The 18064-nt window shown below is 39.7% G+C and overlaps 1 protein-coding gene across 7 annotated transcripts in view; it reads right to left on the bottom strand.

Moving 5' to 3' along the window:
- CDC14A (cell division cycle 14A) overlaps positions 1-18064 on the bottom strand; it is a 180894-nt gene that overhangs the window by 148870 nt on the left and 13960 nt on the right. For 5 of the 7 annotated variants that reach the window (XM_055403615.2, XM_088835517.1, XM_055403617.2 and 2 more), the window contains exons 3-4: positions 6586-6661; positions 305-349 (exon numbers count right to left, since the gene is read on the bottom strand). In XM_055403615.2, the coding sequence (XP_055259590.1) occupies positions 305-349; positions 6586-6661 (121 nt within the window). The remainder of the gene's footprint in view (positions 1-304; positions 350-6585; positions 6662-18064) is intronic. The other 2 variants (XM_055403616.2, XM_055403620.2) reach the window with 1 other exon arrangement.

The raw sequence follows: 18064 nt of genomic DNA, 5'->3' as shown, positions 1-18064 counted from the left end.
GTAAATCAGCCTGGTTGAGCTAAAAAAGATATTAGTGCAGCCTGGATAATATGCCCTTTAATAAAAAAGCAGAGCCCATGCACTTCCCTAAACAAGCAAGCTCTGCCAATGACGGTGGTCAGAATAAGTAGATTACAGCACAGGGACCGTGGTGACAAGGCATCATTCTCTTACAGGTGACTAGTCTAGCCCAGTAATGGCCGCAGCAATCAGCGTCTCCATAGCAATCAGTGGTCATCCCATTGCAAAAGCGATCAAATGAACGGGTCTTCCTATGAGCAGCCATGACCTCTACATGTTTTACCTCCAACTTTCCCAGGAAAGGGATATTCTTGAAAATTTTCTTTGGCTGTGCAAAACAAAATATGGTTTATGTTTTTATTCAGAGCTAAAATAAAGCAGGTTGAATAATTTCTTTTAAAAGAAAACAGTGTCTCTTTATAGTCCATTTCGTTTCAAACCCAGTACATTTCATTCAATTAAATGGCACCTTGATTAAAGCAGAAGTCAAAATGTCAAGAAAAATTGCTTATAAAGATTATTCTATCAGGCTGATAAAATAGCTGAAGGCATTTGGGGTTGCTCTATAAAAGGGGGTTTTCTTGCTTGAGGATTGTGAATGGGCATAAAGTTCAGGCCTTGCAAACTCTATGTATGATCACTCTCATGGGCATTAACACTGTTTCAGCACCCCTGATAGACCTCTTTAAAACTACATGAACTCTCTCTGGAATGTAGCCTGCTTTTCTTCCCCTAGAAGTTCATGAATCTACAACAGAAGATAACCTCATGAAGAAATCTTCCACATGTTTTTGTAGTTGTAATAAGAGGGTGGTCTGATCATTGTATCAAGAGTTCTTGTATGAAGTATCTGCTACCCTGGCAGTTGCCAGACAGGATTACTGCACTGATCCATTCAGCAACAAGGACATTCCCTGAGCCCCCACCATCTGCCGGGTACTGTCATTGTTTCAATACAATCATCCATTTCACCCTGCCCACTCCCACTCCCTTTCCTCCTTTTACCCTGAAAGGGTCACACAGGACATTTTGTACACTTCAAATTACATTTCTGTCAATATTCTGTTAAATCTTTTTAAAAATAAGTCCCCAAGATTACTGTGATTGTCTTGTTGATTCATAGAGCAGATATTTAAAAAAAAAATCAGTGCCCTAGAAAATGTCCCCTTTTTTCAGCAATGCTCTTAGACTTATTTTCCCCCCCAGGCTGGGGTTTTATATTTCTGTGATGAAAAGTGAAATCAACAGTTAAAACTGTATTTATTTTAGAACAAGCCATTTTAGCCATCTTATGTTTATAAAACTGTCAGATTATTAAATCAGTAATTGGAAGATTTTAACTGATTAACTATGAAAAAAGGTATTTTACTTTTCAAAATACCACTACTTCGTCTTTTATTAATAGAGTCATCTCAGAAGCTCTCATATTCTAGCCCAGTGTTCTTAGCATTGTGTGCACCAAAAATCCCTTTGAGAACCTATTAAAAAGTTCTGAATCCTCTCAGAAGAAAAATGTAAACACATACAAAATTTTATATATAATTTCAGGAGTTTATGAATTCTTTGAAATATCAGATTAACAATTCTTGGTCTAGCCTATTAATCACTGAAGACATTTTAAATTAAATAATGTACACAGTTTCGCAAATTGTTCTCACTTCATTAAATCTTTTTTCTTTGATTCTCTTATGGTAACTCTTGAACAGAAATAAACTACAACCTATTACTGTATAACTTTTAATACTTTTTTTAAAATATAGTTTAAAATAAGAAACAGGGTTTCTGCTGGTGATGATGGCTTCTGGTTTTGGTTTTCCAACTAAGCAGACATTTGATGAATCATTTTCCATTTTAATTCACAAAATTAAAACAAAGGCCATTGGGAATAGAATGCATACTCACACACACACACACACACAGAGCAATAAATCACCTCAAATCATCAACTTGAAAAATATCTTTTAACATATAAAAAATAAGAAATTTGAGTTTGAAATAAATAGAATGTACTGTAAAATATTACCTATCTACATAAGGTATCAAAGGGGAAAAAATCATGAGCACTTTATTGTGAGAAATAAAAATTTCCAAAGTAGAAAATAAAATGCACCTAAAAGAGTTAGGAAATCACACAGAAGAAGAATGCTAAGAAGCTGTTATTTGTTAAAATAGTGCCAATTACTCAGAGAAGTAAAGGACTTTGAGGACCAAGTCAGTGCTATCAGACTGGGTATTTATGATGTCACTACAGCAGTTTCAGTAGAGTAAGGTAGGCAACGGTGCAGTAGCAGATGATTGACGAATCAGTACACACTGAGGATGTAAAATGCTGAGGGCAGGTTACTGAAACTTCTTGAGGCAAAAGAAAAGAGGACGTTTAAGTCATGGGGTCATGATAAGATCAACAGGTTTCTTTGCGTTTAGAGTCCTTGTGCTGGACACTTGGAGACACAAAATTATAATGCATGCCTCTCTATCCTCTAGGAGCTCAAAGTCTAGTGAGAAAAAGAGATGCAATTAAAAAGTGCAAATTAGAACTGAAATGATAATTTCAGGTAAAATTAAAACTCATCAATAATAGAGATATGCACAGAGAATTATGGGAAAACAAGGCAGCACCTCCCAGCTTGTATTGACTGCAGCACAAGGAGATGCTTACAAAACATGATGGTGCCAGAACAAGGTCTTAAAGAATGAGGGGTTATCAAACCAGAGGGCAAGGGCACTTCACTGTCAGATAGATGTCACATGCAATTGTGTGGAGCAGCAATATGATTGGGGTAAAGTACACAGCTGGGAGAGGCCGGGGGACTGCAATCTTCAGTAAATCAGTAAATTGGTGCATGAAATCACCTGCCAGGAAGAGTGGGAGTTGTCAAGGTGAGAAAGACAGAAGGCATGGAAGTAAGGTGTCAAAGGTCTCATCAAAATGAGTGATCACGGGCTACAGAGAAGAGACGTCAGAAGGCAACTGACAGGATAGGGAGTGAAAGGAATAGGGAGACTGAGGTCTGGCAGTTACACAAGGGTTAAGAGAGACAATATGGGAGGCACGTAACAAGGAGGGTACGTTCAACATCAGAAAGCCTAGAATCTGGGTTCCTGGAGGCAAAGCAGCCAGAGTGGCAGGAACAGTCACTGGAGCAAAGAAAGAGGCAGAGGAGCTATGAGACCACAGTGGGACAGCAAGGGGAAGTGAGTCAGGGCTGGGCTGTGGGTGAGCACAGAAAATGACAAGCCAGAGGCTGCAGTTACCAGGAAAGGTGGAGATAAGAGCATGAAAGATGCGGTCAAGGGCCTGGGAACCTGGCCCCGACTTTACCTTGCATCCTTGAGCAAGTCACATGCCTCTCCGGGGCTTTCCTGTCTGCACTTATGAAACCAGAAGGCTGGACTCAATGGTCATCTAGATTCCTAAATTATATCAGATAGCTTTCTCATATGGAAATGACAGCTGTGAAACTGAGAAGGTGTTCATAAACTTTGTTGAAGAAGTGTCTTTATTGTAGTTTCTATCAGAGTTCACAAACGTTACCTTCCTTTTGTATAGGACTTCAAAATTCACAAAACTTTCTTAAACCTGTTTTCTAACCTCTAGACATATAATCCTAACCATCTCTCTGAGAGCTCTATAGTCTCTATTTTAGAGCAAACTGAGATTCCATAAGGCTGAAGTGACTGTAGCTTTGAATTGGTAAAGCAAGTCTTTTTCTTCTAATAAAGAGATTCTACCTGGTATGCTTTATTGAGATAACCCATGACTTATTAACATTTAAAATTCATTCCCTCAGCAAACAACAAGGTGCCATTAACTGCACCAAAACTAAAAATGTCATTCATTCCCGGCATCCATCAGATTATCTGATCACCGAAATGAACCAAGAGGACTGTTCTGAACTTTATATAATGTTGAAAGAAAGCTTTGTAAATGAAAGCAAATCAAAACAAGTCCTTTATACACTTACTCATACTGTTTAGTACAGAATATGATAGAAAAATAATCTTAATTCAATCCATCTACTTTTATGAAGTTGGGAGATGGTGAGAGACAGAGAAGCCTGGAGTGCTGTAGTCCATGGGGCCTCTAAGAGTCAGACAACAACAACATATAGAACACTGAATCAGACCAGAAGTTTTGTGTCCCTAATAATGATTCCTTTCTCTTCAATCAGTCTACATAGTAGACTGATTCCACTTTGTTGATTATAATACCCAGCTTATACCAATCAAATACTACTAACCAAGGAAGTGAAGTTCTAGGTCTTCAAAAGGAAGAAAAGGATTTCAATTATTTATGAGTTATCGTACCCTTGTTAACTTATCTATTAAAAGTCTATTAAACACTTTTATTAAATCCTTTGGGGGATATTATTTGCTTCCTAGGTGATTATAAAAAATTTAACTTACTAAAAATAAAAAATTGCACTTCAAAAAAATTTTTTAACTTTATATTTTAAACTACAGGGAGTAATTTCTTTTCTGAAAAATGTTAAGTAGGTTCAGTTAAAGAAATGTACATACTATGCATATTCAAGTCAGACAATAAATTCAAAATCAATTACCTACAAAGGTGATTATAACAGATCTTACATTATATGATTGTTTACTTTAAAAATATCTCTTTAGAAGGAAATGGCAACCCACTCCAGTGTTCTTGCCTGGAGAATCCCAGGGACGGGGGAGCCTGGTGGGCTTCCGTCTATGGGGTCACACAGAGTCGGACACGACTGAAGTGACTTAGCAGCAGCAGCAGCATGCTGATGAAATGTCAGACAGAGAAAGATAAATACTATATGATATCACTTTATATGTAGACTCTAAAAAATACAACAAACTAGTGAATAGCACAAAAAAGAAGCAGGTTCATATAGAGAAAAAACTAGTGGTTATCACTGGAGAGAGGGAAAGGAAAAAGGCAATCGAGGGGTGGGAAATTAAAAGGTATAAGCTATTATGTCTAAAACAAGTTACAAGGATATATTGTACAATAAGAGAATATAGTCAATATTTTATAATAACTATAAATGGAGTATAAATTTTAAAAAGTATGAATCACTGTATTGTATACCTGTAACTTACATAGCTTATAATCAACTTTACTTCAATTAACATAAATAAATATCCTACAGTGTGATCTGACTACACACCTATTAGGTAGCTAAAATCTGAAACGCTCACACCACCAAATGCTGGTGGGGATGTGGAGCAACAGGAACTCTCATTTACTGTTGGTAGAAATATAAAATATTATTGTTACTTTGGCAGAATTTACAGCCTAATCATAATCTCACAATATGATCCAGCACTGTGTTCCTTAGTAGTTATTCACATAAGTTTAAAACTTATATTCACGTAACAACCTGCACATGGATGTTTATAGAAGCTTTATTCAGTTGCCAAAACTTGGGAACAGCCAAGATGTCCTCCAATAGATAAACAAATCATAGCACATCTAGGCAATGGAATATTTATTATTCAGTGGGTCAACACATCACAAAAAAGGCTAGGAGGAACCTTAAATGCACATTGCTAAGTGAAATAAACCAGTCTAGAAACACACAAAAAAAATAAAAAATAAAAATATCTCTTTAGTCTCATTCCATGTCCATTTATCATTTTGAGTTAAACGACAAAAATTTGTGAATTTATATTTTACAGGAAATTCTTCATGACTGACTTGCTTTTTATGCTTAAGTTGGATAAAAATCAATCAAATAAAAAAATTATCACTAAGCAGATAATATGTATAAGGCATTGTCTATGTCACACCAGTAACATTTTGCCCAGCAGAAACATTAAACTGTTATAATTTAATGGTTAGCACTTAATCTACTATGTAGATTTCACTTTCCAAACTGACACATTTCATTTAAGATCCTCATTTAGAAAGGTGAGAGAAAAAGATAAATATTTCCTTCTATGTGATGAAATGTTTACCAGTATAGATATCACTTTTCCTTATATATGTTTAGAATTTGAGGGGGGGAAAGCTACATGTAAAATAAAAACACACAGATGAACAGTGAATGTGTGACCCAAATTCTGTCATAATAGGTAAAGTGCTTGCTGCTAGTTCATTATTCTCACTCGGCTGTTAACGCTACAGAGACGGCTTTCAAAAAACACACAAACATTTCAATCTTGATCAGACAGAAAAAGCTCACGCTCCAGAACTCCTGCTGTGCAATGATGAGCCAGTCCCCTTTTATCGCCTAGTAACAGCATCTAGGAGCAGACCTGAAGGTTTCAGAAAAATCATCCTAGGAGGGAACCTGATAGACTCATTAACAACAACCTAAAAGGATTTGTGCTTTCTTTCTTAGATCACTATTCCAATGACTTCATTCAGCTCAAGTTTCCACTGATCCTGAAAAATGAAAGAGGTTAACATGTCCTTTGTGGGGTAGTCAGGTAGATGAATATCAACTTCTAGGTGAAGTACTCACTTCAGTTTCCAAAGATCAAGATTACCTAACTAAATGGTATGTGCATAGCAATCCCACTGGTTAGATTTCACAGTTTAAAAGTTTAATATCAAAATATAAACATCACCACAATACTCACTTTTAGTTTCTTGTTTAGTTTACAGCAGTATCTGTACACCATTGCCAAGTTCAGAGGTCCAAAATCTGCATAGAAACTGAGATTTTTTTAAGTAGTATTTAGTAAAAATATAATTTTCAATAACATCAATGTTCAATTTTATTTTCATTAAAGTTACAATCCAGTTTCAATTATTTTCAGGAATAAGGGTCAGTATATAACTGATTCAGAGTGATCCAAATAACTAGTGACTTCACCCTGCCAATGCCCTCCAATTAATATAAGCAGTCTTATAACAGGTAACTATTTAGACTACTTTGAGTTCTACCTCCTTTTATCTCCCTGCCAGGACATTAAGTAAAAAAAATTAAAAAGCAGACACTGAAAGAACCAACATGAACAAAACATATATGTGGTCTGTACTTCCTGGTTTTATTTAAAAGCTCACGTACCCTAGGTTTCAATTCCAACTGTTCCTCTCAAACTTTGCTCTCAATTCTCAAGTACCTTAAAGTCTTTTTTCAGTTTCATTCTCCATGAACTTCCTGTAGCTATAACACCCTGGCTCAACTGCCTCTCTCCACTCCTTTACATCCCCTCCGGGACACAGTCACCAGTCTGCTGTTATAAATTAGATAACACCATGGAAAACAGACAGCTTTTAACCTGAGATCCACTGTCAGTCTTTCCCATCTTCAACTACCTGCTGGGCTTTCCATCTTTGGGTCCTTTTGTCACCTGGAACTCAACCCATCTTTCCTTCCAATCAGCCTTCCACACTGAAAACATTTTCCTCCCAGTCTCTCAGACATGAAACCTCCTAATCACAGTAGGGCAGCAAGTAAATATTAATTTAGTTCTTATATATCAAATAAGCTATTACTCTACGTCAGCCTTCCTCTTCTATTCCTACTCTGGCAACAAAAGTCCAGGTCCTTCTCCATCTCACATCTTCAGTACTTAAATTTTTTCTCTCTCTTGCCCACTCCACACTAGAAATTAATTTTTAGAAAATCTCGCTTCTCACATATCCTCTCACTGTTCAAAAATGTTTAATGGCTCTTTACTCCCTTTAGAATAATTCTTTCACTCAGAAATCACACTCCTGGCTTCCAGACCAATCTCTCCTAACAGGTCCCGTACAGAATCTTCATTCCAAACATCCATTCTTCATTCCCAAACTCTCCATGCACATTCCTAATCCAAGCTGCTGCTCACATTGGTCTCCCTGCCTGGAGTGCTCTCCTTTTCTTTTTTAATAACTTCTAGCTTCCACAAAATTCAGTTCAAGTCCTAATTTCTCCACTCATCCTAAGGCAAAACTAGCCATCCTTCTTCTCAAAGTTCTCAAAGCTTATCATCTGAGCCATTCTTTTGGCCCACAACACATACTATACGGGAGACCCTGGTTCTATTCCTGTGTCAGGAAGATCTACTAGAGAAGGGACAGGCAACCCACTCCAGTATTCTTGGGCTTCCCGTAAAGAATCTGCCTGCAATGTGGGAGACCTGGGTTCGATCCCTGAATTGGGAAGATCCCCTAGAAAAGGGAGGCTACCCACTCCAGGATTCAGGCCTGAGAATTCCATGGACTGTATGTATAGTCCCTGGGGTTGCAGAGTCGGACACGACTGAGCGACTTTCGCTTTCTTTTCATATACTATCACATACTATGAATTATCTTTTTACGTGTGGACTCTGCCTGGCCAGCTACAGTGTAGAATTGTCACTCAGTGATAATGTCTCACGCCTAATATGCTTAGAAGAATGTACGGCTCATAATAAACTTCAGCGAATGAGTCTGCTTCCCTGGTGGCTCAGATGGTAAAGAATCCACCCGCAATGCGGGAGACCTGGGTTCAAGGCCTGGGTTGGGGAGACACCCTGGAAAAGGGAACAGCTACCCACTCCAGCATTGTTACCTGGAGAATTCCATGGACAGGCAAGCCTGGCAGGCTATAGTCCATAGGGTCACAAAGAGTCAGATACAACTGAGCAACATTCACAGACAGAAATGAGTCTGCATTATGAATATTTTGCTCATTAATGCCCAAATTCAGTGTAACCTGGACCATAAGTTTACTAAATATCAACATGTTTCCCCAAAAAAGCATCCCCAAAAGATACTTATTTAAGTTTTTTTGATAAAAATTAGGGTTTATTTAATTTTTCCTGTTACCCAAAATACACTATCATAGATATGTCATTACAAGTCTGCCAACAGTCTCCTGCCTTACTTAAGCAAAAAGTACTAAACTTGTTTATTTTACCATGTCAGACAACTTGACAATATTTTGGTAACACGTAATTTATATTCAAGGTAACACAAAAATTAGGTGTCCCTCCACACAGGCTTCATGAGAGTTGAGTAGAGTTGCCAAAAAAGGAAAGCTGCAACAATTTGAAATTTAAAATTCTTGATCGATCTCTAAAGTCCCCAGTGTGATATTGTGCTCTAAGTATAAACAAAATACCCATGAATCCAAAAGGAACTATACCTATAACATTTAATTACTGACCAGTTAAGCCCTGTTGACAAGAATTCACTCAAGAGAAGCAAAATGAAACAACTGTGCAAATAAGCACCTATCAGCACTGATTAAGGCAGCCTGTTTCTATCACACAGATTTCCTTGTCCTTGGGTCACTGTAAGAAAAACTCTCAACTAATATATCTGATTCTTTTGCTACTTGAACATAAATATTGAGATGTTGAATTTTAAGGTAAATCTAGAATCTTTAGTTAAGATTATTTCAGCTTTTATAACTCACTGTGAACAAAGTTTAGGAAAGCATAAAGAATTCAAGTCATCTAACTCTAATTTTATACTAACCATTACAAGCCAACTTCAATCCCAAACACAAAGCTGTTTCTAACATTACAGCCAGATTAACCATGAGTACTTCTGGAAATACATGGTTAATGAACAAACTTACTTCACCAAACACCATGAAAATAAATTGGTATACTCCAATAACACAGGAAAAGTAAATCAAATACAGACCTTATTCTTAAGTTGATCTGCACTCTCCAATATGGCAGCCACTAGCCACATGTGGCTATTTAAATTAATTGAAGTTAAATAAATAAATTAATAAATTTATTTCAGTAAATTAACTAATTAAAAATTCAGTTCTCCCACCTTATTAGCCCATATCGAGTTCAAAAACCACATGTGGCCAGTGGCTACCAAGTTGTACAATACAGAAATGGAACATTTCCATCCCTGCAGAAAATGTTCTGCGCTGAAGACGACACTGATCAAGATTTTTTTAAAAAGAAATAAAAACAAAAATAACAAACAACTAGAGATATATCTTCCCTGTAGCTCAGATGCTAAAGAATCTGCTTGCAATGCAGGAAACCTGGGTTCAATCTCTGGGTTGGGAAGATCCCCTGGAAAAAGGAATGGCAATCCACTCCAGTATCCTTGTCTGGAGAATCCCATGGACAGAGGAGCCTAGAGGGCTACAGTCCATGGGATCACAGAGTCGGACATGACTGAGCGACTAACACTACTAGAAATATATAAATAAATAGATAAATTATTTAAAATAACTCAAGGGGCTTCCCTGGTGGTCCAGTGGTTAAGAATCCTCCTGCCAATGCAGGGGACATGGAACCCTGCTCTGGAAAGATTCCACATGCTGTGCAGCAACGAAGCCCATGCACCACAACTGCTGAGCTTGCACTCTAGAGCCTGCGAGCCACAACTGCTGAAGCCAACATGCCTGAGAGCCTGTGCTTTACAGCAGGAGACCCCTCAGTGAGAAGCCTGCAACCGCACACAGACAGTAGCCCCCACTTGCCTCAACTAGAGAAAAAAGGCCTGCACAGCAACAAAGACCCAGCACAAAGATAAATAAATATAATTTTTAAAACATTTTGCACAGCCAAGAGCAAGTCAGAACAGGTCTTCCAAGTTCAGAATTGTCACAGACAAATATAAAGCCAACAAACTCTATCTTAAGGTCATTTTACATATCCTTTCCTTACACTGCTTACAGTCCTAAGCATGTACATGTATTTATAATAATATAGTGTGGAGCAAGTGGTAAAGAACCTGCCTGCCAGTGCACGAGATATAAAAGACACGGGTTCAATCCCTGGGTCTGAAAGATTCCCTGGAGGAGGGCACGGACAACCACTCCAGGATTCTTGCTTGGAGAATTCCATGGACAGAGGAGCCTGGCGGGCTACAGTCCATAGGGTTGCAGAGTCAGACATGACTGAAGCACCAGCACCATATATATGTATGTATGCATATATATGGAGAAGGCAATGGCAGCCCACTCCAGTACTCTTGCCTGGAAAATCCCCTGGACAGAGGAGCCTGGTAGGCTGCAGTCCATGGGGTTGCGAAGAGTCAGACACGACTCAGCGCCTTCACTTTCACTTTTCACTTTCATGCGTTGGAGAAGAAAATGGCAACCCACTCCAGTGTTCTTGCCTGGAGAATCCCAAGGACAGGGGAGTCTGGTGGGCTGCCGTCTATGGGGTCGCACGGAGTCAGACACGACTGAAGTGACTTAGCAGCAGCAGCAGCATGCATATATATAATATATACACATATAATTCTCTAATAAGCTAAATACATTTCAAAAATGTCAAGAGCTCTGAGAAACCAATCACAGCTGCTCACTGCTCACACCAAGACAGGTTGTCACTGACTTAGGTACAATAAAATGGCAGGAACAAAGAACACACCTCCCAACAACATATATCTTTGTAAGAATTTTCCTCACCCGAGGTGGGGAAAATGGAAATGCATTTACAAGACAGACCATTAGCTAGAGGGAAATGCGAAAACAGAAAAATCAATTGGTAACAATTGAAATAATTGCTCGAAGGCATAAAATATGTACTATGGTAACTTGGAACCAAGGCAGGAGAGTAAAAGAATTGGGCTCAGGATAGAAGAGAATTGGAAGGTCATCAACCTGGGGACACTGAAAATGGGGAGGAAAAATGGCACAGATAAGCCCTGTAGAGATGCAATAAAGAAACCCAACGGCTGAGTGGGCTCCTAAGCCTGAGGTTAATGACCCTTGATAGTGTCTTCTCCTTTTTGGCAACTCCCAGAAAGGAGGTCACCAGAGCCACAGCCAAGCAAGGGCCCAGACTTTTGCTAGAATGAGGGGAAACGTCTCCTTTGGGCAAGGAAAACCATGGATGTATTATTTTATTGTGGTAGAGTACCCTGAGCTACTCCTCCAAATGAAGCATGAATGAATACATGAGTAAATATCCCTTGTCTATATATCTATCCCTTAGCAATACATATATATCATTGTTGTTCTTGTTTAGTTGCTAAGTCGTGTCTGACTCTTTTGCAACCCCATGGACTATAGCCCACCAGCCTCCTCTGTCCATGGGATTTCCCAGGCAGGAATACTAGAGTGTGTTGCCATTTCCTTTTCCAATATATGTTGTATCTATATATAAATTTCCCCTTGGAAGGTAGGCAAATTATGGGTTAGCAAGGAAATCCAACCAGTCCATTCTAAGGGAGATCAATCCTGGATGTTCATTGGAGGGACTGATGCTAAAGCTGAAACTGCAATACTTTGGCCACCTCATGCGACGAGTTGACTCACTGGAAAAGACTCTGATGCTGGGAAAGGTTGGGGGCTGAGGAGAAGGGGACGACAGAGAATGAGATGGCTGGATGGCATCACCGACTCTGTGGACATGAGTTTGAGTGAACTCCGGGAGTTGGTGATGGACAGGGAGGCCTGGCGTGCTGTGATTCATGGGGTCGCAGAGAGTCGGACACGACTGAGCGACTGAACTGAACTGAACTGAACTGATCTAGAATGAAACTCCAGAATTATTAAGTGAAAATCAACACTTACTTTTATTCAGTAAGTGTTAAATAGCTAAAATCAAATTCTTCCCTGTTTTTTTTTTTTTTTCAGCTATACTCTAACAGAAATTTTAAAAATTTATTTTTGGTATAAAGAGGTTTTTATGTTTTCTTACACATGAGCATTCATTTTACAAAAATCAGTTTAGCTTAGTCATACTGTTTTGCAACCCATTTTTTTCCTTAACAGTATATTGTGAACATTTTTTCATGTCAGTTAATACTTAATACCATCATTTAAAATGTCTATATAGTACCCCATTATAGGAACAAAAACATTTATTTAATCAGTTATTAGATATTTCCCTGTTTATTTATTATATGCAGTGCTAAAATAAGTATCTTGGAAATAATTTCATATTCAGCAGTTGGGTTTCTACATTGACACTGGCTAAAGGTATAAATACAGTTAAGGTAACTGACTAACGTTGGTATGTTGTTGTATAGTTGCTAAGTTGCATCCCAACTTTTGCCACCCCATGGACTATAGCCCCCTCAGGATCCTCTGTCCTTGGGATTTCCCAGGCAGGAATACCAGAGTGCTGGAGAGGATGTGGAGAGAAAGGAACCCTCTTACACTGTTGGTGGGAATGCAAACTAGTACAGCCACTATGGAGAACAGTGTGGAGATTCCTCAAAAAACTGGAAATAGAACTGCCATATGATCCAGCAATCCCACTCCTGGGCATACACACCGAGGAAACCAGAATTGAAAGAGACACGTGTACTCCAATGTTCATTGCAGCACTGTTTATAATAGCCAGGACATGGAAGCAACCTAGATGTCCATCTGCAGACGAATGGATAAGAAAGCTTTGGTACATATACACAATGGAGTATTATTCAGCCATTAAAAAGAATACATTTGAATCAGTTCTAATGAGGTGGATGAAACTGGAGCCTATTATACAGAGTGAAGTAAGCCAGAAAGAAAAACACCAATACAGTATACTAACACATATATATGGAATTTAGAAAGATGCAAATGATAACCCTGTATACGAGACAGCAAAAGAGACACAGATATATAGAACAGTCTTTGGGACTCTATGGGAGAGGGTGAGGGTGGGATGATTTGGGAGAATGGCATTGAAACACGTATGTTGTCATATGTGAAACGAATCTTCCCTGTTTTGACAGAAAAGAAATTAAAAGAACTGGAGTCCAAGTAGGGAAGAAAGGGAAGGGAGGGTCATGTGGATAGGATGAAGAAATGGGAGCCCAAGGACAGAGCAAATGTTGTTCAGGGTCACCCATGACCCACTGATTTTAAGGAAATGGAAGTTAAGCCTAGGAACTTCCCTTACTGTCCAGTGTTTAAAGACTCCACCTTCCAGTGCTAGGGACACCGGTTCAATCCCAGGTCAGGGAACTAAGCTGCAGGGTGTGGCCAAAAATTAAATAATAAAAACAAAAACTGGGCCTAGAAGCATTTCTATTATACCCAACATGTCTACCTCTTCTCATGAGATTCATGACACTTACGATGTATCATTATTTTGTGTTGTGTTTGGCTTTTCCAACAAACTCTAATTTAAGTGGGTCCATTCCTAGAAGAATCATTATTTACAGTACAGTTGTGTCTTATTCTTTTTTGCTGCTATTGTTCTTTTTTAATTGGAGGATAATTGCTTTACAATATTGTGTTGATCTCTGCCATACATCAACATGAGTCAGCCACAGGTATACCTATGTCTCCTCCCTCCTATAGCTTATTCTATATATCAGAAGTTTCCTCTGAAAATTTTCAACTCTTCAGCAAAAAAGATAAACTATATTCCAAGCAATACTCACTAAACAAAATTTTGACCACCTACTCTGATCAAGGCACTAAAAGTTAACATATTTATTAAACAGTGCTGTCCATACCAAAAATATTTAAAAGTCTGTAAGATCATTATATGGAGAAGGAAATGGCAACCCACTCCAGTGTTCTTGCTGGAGAATCCCAGGGATGGTGGAGCCTGGTGGGCTTCCGTCTACGGGGTCACACAGAGTCGGAGACGACTGAAGTGACTTAGCAGTGGTAGCAGTAGCAAGACCATTATAAGGCATGCCAACTCTTCAATTTTTTTTTATCAGCACTGCTGACATGTTTCATCTATTCATTCATTCTATTACTCAAAATCACTGAGAACCTGTTGATCACCAGTCCTTACCCACAAGGAGCTCAGCACATAATGACAGACAAGTAAACGTAATTACCACTGATAAGCACTAAGACAGCAGTCTCCTCCAAAGGACAGTGATATGTGTGCATGTGTATGTATGTACACATGTGCAAAATGTTGGAGAAATTAATCAGCACAGTCCTCTAGGCTACACACTACATCTAATATTTCCCCTATTACTAAAATTTATCAGGACCCCTCCAGTCTGATGATAAAGATCCAGTACATAGCTGAAACTCACAACAATCAAAATTCAAAAAGGCCTCAAATGCTCAGCAAACACTAACCTAAGATCAAAGTACAATTCTGAGTTGCTGCTCATGTATAATAAACCACAGTCACAATGATGTCAACTTCCTAGGGAAGAAAAGCTACACATCTAAGAAGTTTCCTAGCCACACATCAGTCAACTACAGACTGATGGAAAACAAAAGACCATTGGAGAGCAAGGGGTTCCAGTCCCAACTGAACCCCTCAATGTCCCTGGGCCGAAGTCTTAGCCTCTCTGCAATTCCACATTCTCATCTATTGAATGAAAATGCTCAATTAGCTTCTAAAGTTCTTTCCACCTACTATATTATATTACATTTTCCTATCACACTCATTCTATATGACTCTTCAGTTCAGTCACTCAGTCATGTCCTACTCTTTGCGACCCCATGAATCACAGCACGCCAGGCCTCCCTATCCATCACCAACTCCCGGAGTTCACTCAAACTCATGTCCATCAAGTCGGTGATGCCATCCAGCCATCTCATTCTCTGTCGTCCCCGTCTCCTCCCGCCCCCAATCCCTCCCAGCATCAGTCTTTTCCAGTGAGTCAACTCTTCACATGAGGTGGCCAAAGTATATATTAAAAATAGTCTAGATTGTGCATGACTCTGGTTACCCGTATTGGACAAACTGTTCAGCAGTTCAAATGATTCTCAAGATCTACTCACTCTAACTGATGCACTCTGCTCTCTCAGTGTGTTGGGTCAGTATTTCCCTCAGAGTATCCCCCTCAGAGAAGGGGAAGACCCTCATAGCTTTCTCCCTGAAGTTCACTGTGCTTTCAACATAGCTAGAGAACAAACCAACAGTTCAGAGAGATGCTTTATAAGACAGGAAAACTTGACATCACTACTATTTAATTACCTACATAAAGTCTGACATTTGCTGAGATCACAAAGAAAGGAGAGAATCCCAACATCAGCTCTCACTCCTGTCTTTTGGTGCATTATCCAGGGTTTTAGGGACGTCCAGATATAAAACAATGGGAATACGTGGAGCCCTTCTCCACCTACTAACTTATTAACCTGGGGCAAGTAGCAGGGCCACCCGAGGCTTCAGCTGCTGCTTCTGTAAAAGGGGTTTAGTACTGAAACTGCAGTACTTTGGCCACCTCATGCGACGAGTTGACTCACTGGAAAAGACTCTGATGCTGGGAAAGGTTGGGGGCGGGAGGAGAAGGGGACGACGGAGAATGAGATGGCTGGATGGCATCACCGACTCTGTGGACATGAGTTTGAGTGTACTCCGGGAGTTGGTGATGGACAGGGAGGCCTGGCGTGCTGTGATTCATGGGGTCGCAGAGAGTCGGACACGACTGAGCAACTGAACTGAACTGAACTGAACCGTCACTTTGCCTTAAAGCCAAAGAGAAACCTGTACGCAGGTCAAGACGCAACAGAATCGGATATGAAACAACAGACTGGTTCCAAATTAGGAAAGGAGTATGTCAAAGCTGTATATTGTCATCCTGCTTATTTAACTTCCATGCAGAGTACATCATGAGAAATACTGGGCTGGATGAATCACAAACTAGAATTGAGATTGCAGATATGCAGGCAATATCACTTTAATGGCAGAAAATGAAGAGGGATTAAACAGCCTCTTAATGAGGGTGAAAGAGAAGACTGAAAAAGTTGGCTTGAAACTCAACATTCAAAAAACTAAGATCATGGTATCTGGTCCCATCACTTCACGGCAAACAGAAGGAGAAAAAGTGGAAGCAGTGACAGATTTTATTTTCAGAAATCACTGCAGACAGTGACTGCAGTCATAAAATTAAAAGATGCTCCTTGGAAGGAAAGTTATGTGATAAACCTAGACAGCATATTAAAAAGCAGAGACATCACTTTGCTGACAAAGGTCCATATATTCAAAGCTATGGTTTTTCCAGCAGTCATGTGCAGATCTGAGAGTTGAACCATGAAGGCTGAGCTTCAAAGAATTGATGCTTTCAAACTGTGGAGCTGGAGAAGACTCTTGAGAGTCCCTTGGACTGAGCAGAGAGCAAACCAGTCAATCCTAAAGAAAAACAATACTGAATATTCATTGGGAGGACTGACGCTGAAGCTGAAGCTCTAATACGCTGGCTACCTGATGTGAAGAGCTGACTCATTGGAAAAGACTTTGATGATGGGAAAGACTGAGGGCAAAAAGAGAGGGAGGTGGCAGAGGATGGCATCACTGACTCAATGAAAATGAATTTGAGCAAACTCTGGAAGGTAATGGAGGGCATGGAAGCCTGGAGTGCTGCAATCCATGGGGTTGTGAAGAGTAGAACACAACTCAGCCACTGAACAGCAACAACGAAGACAAGACTAAACGGTATCAGAGAACCTTCAGCACCAAGGTCTGTAATCCTGCGACTTCCCTTCTTGAAGCAAGTCAATTAATTAAACACTCCCACTTTGAGTCCCAGAGTAATGAAAACAAAAGAAGACTTCTTCAGGAATGCACTGGCAAGATTAAAATTCACTCCCATAGAAACATTCTCAAGCAGTGTAAATTAACCCCTTTATTCAGTGGCAGGTATTAAAAGGCAAGACAGCTATGCAGAGAGTATACATGTGACTTTAGTAGAAAACAGATTGGTGAATGATCCCCTATACATAAAAGACTAACCCTCCTAACATGTCATAAAGCAAGGGAGGCCCTGAAAAGGAAAATAATTACTCTAACATCTGGGAATGATCACATTACCTCTCTAAACTCTTAGAATTAAAACCAAAACCCTGAAACTTGTCTGTGAGGCCAGGATGATGTAGCCCCCACCTATCTCTCTTTGGGGCCTCATTTTGTTCCATTTCCATTTCAGTACTAGTAAGTTCCAAGTAAGCTACTTCTTTTCATTCCTGCCTCAGGCCCTTCGCACGTTACCCTCCTTGGCCTAATTAACACCCATTGACCCTTCAGGGGGGCTTCCCTGTGGCTCAGAGGTTAAAGCATCTGCCCCCAATGCGGGAGACCTGGGTTCAATCCCTGGGTCGGGAAGATCCCCTGGAGAAGGAAAAGGCAACCCACTCCAGTATTCTTGCCTGGAGAATCCCATGGACAGAGGAGCCTGGTGGGCTACAGTCTAAGGGGTCGCAAAGAGTCGCACATGACTGAGGACTCAGCTCCAGTCACACTTCCTCATGAAATTCTTCTCTGATCCCTCCTCCATCTGCATCCCCACCTCCACCCTCACCCCACT

Source organism: Moschus berezovskii, chromosome 4 (assembly GCF_049115385.1).
Source record: "Moschus berezovskii isolate FMDL1 chromosome 4, NW_MosBer_1.0, whole genome shotgun sequence".
Taxonomy (NCBI): domain Eukaryota; kingdom Metazoa; phylum Chordata; class Mammalia; order Artiodactyla; family Moschidae; genus Moschus; species Moschus berezovskii.
Note: the sequence above shows the minus strand (reverse complement) of the source record. Positions and strands in the feature narration are given on the sequence as shown.